Genomic DNA, 4,558 nt, shown 5'->3' with positions numbered 1-4,558 from the left:
TTGTTTGGCGGGCCCAGGCTGGATTCGAACCTGTCACCTTAGGTGTATGTGGCTGGCACCTTAGCCGCTTGAGCCACAGGCACCGAGCCTCTATGTAGCTTAATTCTTAAACAGGGTCACCATCTGGTGGTTAACATGACCATGATTAGTCCCCAGTTTACACTCGCTGGCCGAGCACCTCTTTGGTGCTGAGAGACATTGCCTCTTTTCCAGGTAGATCAACAAAGTGCCAGAATTAAGTATTAAGGGCCAGGCTGTGATAACATGGCCACCTGTGAACACAGCCAGGTTCAGTCACATTCCTTTTCCTGATGCCCCATGCCAGCTAGGTGGTCCGAGTGAGGAGGAGGAGTGCATCTCCAAGGGCAGATGAGAACACTGTTACTGTCACCCCGGGGAAGTGGTGCAGCCCACGTAGATGTCCGATACAGGGTCACAAAGTCAAGAAGACATGACTGCTTCTCTCCAGGGGAGACAGACCTGCATGAGGAAACAATGTTGGGACAGGACAGTGGCAGGAACCCACTCACTGAGCATGTACATGGGAGGGCACCAGGACAGAGCCTGCTAGCGGGGTCTGCAGCCAATGCCCAGGGTGGAGTCTCAGCTTTACCACTAATGTCTCTGCCAGCCTCACCTGTGCATGTGGTAACAGTTGGGACCTCGTAGGGTTCTTGTGACATGGAATGAAGTAATGCTCGATAAATGTGGGCTGTTTAAGTAGAAGAATACAAGACAGGCTTCTGGAGGAGGGAAAGCCCTATATTGAAGGAGTGGAAGCCACAGAAACCAAAGAGGGACTTGAGGTTCAGAGCAGGGGACCGTGGCTCCTGGCCGGGGCCCTCTCATGCCTCCCCCTGCCCACAGCCTGCCTCCGTCAAAGCCCTGCGCTCCGAGCGTCTGCTCCGCACCTCTCTGGACCTCGAGTTGGACCTGCAAGCAACAAAAACTTGGCACAGCCAGCTGACCCAGGAGATCTCGGTGCTGAAGGAGCTCAAGGAGCAGCTCGAACAGGCCAAGAGCCACGGGGAGAAGGAGCTGCCGCAGTGGGTGCGTGAGGACGAGCGCTTCCGCCTGCTGCTGAGGATGCTGGAGAGGCGGGTGAGTGCTCCTGACCCAGGGGGAGGTGCCGAGGGGAAGCGAGGCCCCACCACCCCGTCACATCCCCTGTGATCCCCACTACAGGCCTTAGTGGGTGTCCCAAACACGCCTCATTCCTCTTAGCAGAGGGACCAGGAGACTCTCAATGGGCTGCAAGGCCCATTCGCTGCCTCTATTGAGGTGTTCCTGCATGCCAGACCTTACTGCTGGCAGGTGCTTGGACACAAACCTTAACAGAGCAAAGATAAGACACTGACCACCTTGGCACCGGCCTAGGAAGTCCCACAGGGCAGCTGTCTCCAAGGGAGAGAAGGGCTGATCACCAAGGCTTTATGCTGACAGAGACTACCCTGGAGTGCAAGACTGCCCTGCTGCAGTGAGTCTGAGAGACTTGAGGGTTGATCAAGGAGAAAAATATAACCACACAGTAGCAGGAACATAGTTTTATTTGGACTGTGCTTTCACAGATTGGCCTGCAGGGGGAGTCTCATAGAGCATGAGACCTTCCAAAGGTGCTGGGGACAACTGCCCAGTAGGAAAGAGGGCCGGAGAACTCCCAGTGGAGGGGAGGGCTGAAGAGGGGGCTCACACATGGGGACGATGTCAATCAGAGGCACAGTGGGGTGTCTCTGGGTCAGAAAACCCCAAAGCACAGCAGGACCAGCAGCCCAAGTCCCTTATAGGCCCAGGCTTTATCTTGTCTGTGGCTAGCAAATACTGAGTACAGTTTCACAGGTTATGCAAAGTAGAAAGGTTCTAAATGGCTTTTTAGGAAAAGCTGCTTATTTATGCTATATGTAAAACAATTGAAAGGCTAAAAATGGAGTTTGGCTCCAGTGGGCTTTTGAGCTAAGAGCTCCTTGTCTATCAGAAGTAGTAGATGACTTAGGCCCAATAGACAAGGGTTGGCTTTGACTCATTTATAACAAGTAACACCTGCCACTCTGTGGTTGGCACCCATAGCAAGAAAGAAAAGCTTTTCCTAGTTCTCTCTGCACAAAGCCAGACACTGCAGAGGGCACCTTACAGAGGGCGCCTACTGAAATCTCAGCTCTCCGTGCAGATGGTGACACCCTCAGGCAGGAAGATGGTGCTGGATGTCTCAGGCCTGGGCTCATATGGAAGCTTCAGCCTGACTCTGGCAATTTCCAAGTTTCAGAAATGTTTCTCTCTTTCTCACTTATTTTAAATACGCTGTATACTTAAACCAGGGTTATAAAAAGGTTGTATTAGGGGAAAATAGAAAACCAGAAAGCTTAAAGCAGGAGAAGAAAAGAAATATATGGCAAACCTAAAGTAACCTGTGGTTGGCTATTATATTTATCTTCGAGCATCCTGGCAGTCAAGGTGAAAAGTGACAAGAAAGCAAGTACCTATGTGTCCTGTCCCACTTGCAAAAGGCTAAGCAGCCAGATGTTTCCTGAATTAAGAAAACTTGACCTTTCAGCCAGGCTCATGCCTATAATCCTACCTCTCTGGGAGGCCAAATTAGGTGGATTGCCTGAGCTCATGGGTTCGAGACCAGCCTGAGCAAAAAAAAAAAAGCGAGACCCTATCTCTAAAAGTAACTGGTGTTGTGGCAGATGCCTATAGTCCCAGCTTCTCAGGGGGCTGAGAAAGGAGAATCACTTGCGCCTAAGAGTTTGAGGTTGCTGTGAGCTGTGATGTCAAGGCACTCTACTGAGGGCGACAAAGTCAGACTGTCTCGATAAAAAGAAAAAAGAAGAAGAAAACTTGACCTTTCAAGTAGTAAAAAGTAATAATAACAATACATCTATGACTTTTACCAAAGAACTATTTAAATGACAGCTTTATTGGCCAATATTCTGACTTTGTGCAATGTTTTCAACTACACAGTATGTGGACATTTTAGAGCTCTCTGTGGTTTGTCATCCGCAGTGTTTGCATAGGTTTACATCAGGAGGAGGGGCTCGTAAGCAGCACTGCGTGGCTTGGAGTTGGATTTCCACCACGTCTTAGTTTTTGGTGTTAAAGAAATTTCTTAATACGCCTGAGCCTCCATTTCCTGGTCTGTAAAACAGAGGAAATAATAAAATCTACCTTCCTAGGTGGCCTGAGGATTAGATGAGGTAGAACATTTCACCTGGCAGCCCTCATCTCCTCACTTCCTCAGATCCACACAGGTATTCAGCTCCCTGGCCCCCACAATCTGGCCACTGGGACAGGTGACATGCACACTTTACTTATTCTGAGTGAAGCGCTCCCACGGTGGAGTGGGTAGCATGAGGGGGCACTTGCTCCAGCAGCCTCCTAGTTGGTGCTAGCAAGTTCTCCTTGGCTGTCCCTTTCTGGGAGTCCCTCTACCACCTCAAAGCCTTGCTTGCTTTGTCTTGCAGAGGGATGGAGCGGAGCACAAGGGTGAGCTACAGGCGGACAAGATGATGAGGGCAGCCGCCAAGGATGTGCACAGGCTTCGAGGCCAGAGCTGTCAGGAGCCCCCAGAGGTTCAGTCTTTCAGGTAAGCAGAAGGTACCACCAGCCACCTGCCTAAGTCATCTTTTCATGGTCTCATTGCTTCTGTCCCTTGCTCACAGAGCACCAGCTCTGTCTGTAACAGATGTTCATCCTCTGCCAAGACATCCCTGGCGATCCTGGGCTCAGCAGTGCTCTTCCCTTGGCTGTCTTTATCAGTCGCCACACAGCTCGAGCTAATTTGTTAGATCCTCTTGTTTAATGAATGAGCCACCTGCTCCAGCCTTTCCTTGTAGTGTTTCCATCACTGGTAATTGCAGAGGGTTGGCTGAATGATAAATTAGCCTGGGGGTGATGGATGCTCACTGGGCCTCCCACACTCTGCCTGCTGCCTGCCAGAATCTCAGGGAGGTACTTTCTTACTATACTGGACCTAGGTTTATCCCAATAGGGCCCCAAATGCCATTGTCCTGGACCTCCCATCCTAGCATTTAGACTTCTAATATACTCTCAAATAAGGTAATGTTTGTGTATGTCTAAAAAAAAAAAAAAAAAAAACTCTGTAATTCTAGCACTTTGGGAGGCAAGGGCAGGTGGACTGCCTGAGCTCATGAGTTGGAGACCAGCCTGAGCCAGAGTGAGACCTCGTCTTGAAAAATAGCTGGGCAGTGTGGTGGGCGCCTGTAGTCCCAGCCACTTGGGAGGCTGAGGCAAGAGAATCATGTAAGACCAAGAGTTTGAGGTTGCTGTGATCTGTGATGCCGTGGCACTCTACCGAGGGTGACAAAGTAAGACTATCTCAAAAAAATCCTTTATAAAATATAAGCATTCAGAATGTATTATGATCTGTATAACTGTCTTTGGGCATTTCCTAATTTTTTGTAAGAGACAATGTCTCTGTCACCCACAAGGTCTCTGTCACCCATAGTGACACAGTTATAGCTCACTGCAGCCTTGAACTCCTGTACCCAAGTGATCCTCTTGCGTGAATAGCCGGGACTACATGTGCATACCATCATGCCCA

At 49.9% G+C, this 4,558-nt stretch overlaps 1 protein-coding gene across 3 annotated transcripts in view; it reads left to right on the top strand.

Annotated features, from left to right (window-relative positions):
• WWC1 (WW and C2 domain containing 1) overlaps positions 1 to 4,558 on the top strand; it is a 177,805-nt gene that overhangs the window by 171,267 nt on the left and 1,980 nt on the right. For all 3 annotated transcript variants that reach the window (XM_003781963.3, XM_023515284.1, XM_023515282.1), the window contains exons 21-22: positions 868 to 1,101; positions 3,459 to 3,580. In XM_003781963.3, coding sequence (XP_003782011.1) covers positions 868 to 1,101; positions 3,459 to 3,580 — 356 coding nt within the window. The remainder of the gene's footprint in view (positions 1 to 867; positions 1,102 to 3,458; positions 3,581 to 4,558) is intronic.

This window comes from Otolemur garnettii, unplaced genomic scaffold (genome assembly GCF_000181295.1).
Source record: "Otolemur garnettii isolate 467f Iridium unplaced genomic scaffold, OtoGar3 scaffold00003, whole genome shotgun sequence".
Taxonomy (NCBI): domain Eukaryota; kingdom Metazoa; phylum Chordata; class Mammalia; order Primates; family Galagidae; genus Otolemur; species Otolemur garnettii.
Note: the sequence above shows the minus strand (reverse complement) of the source record. Positions and strands in the feature narration are given on the sequence as shown.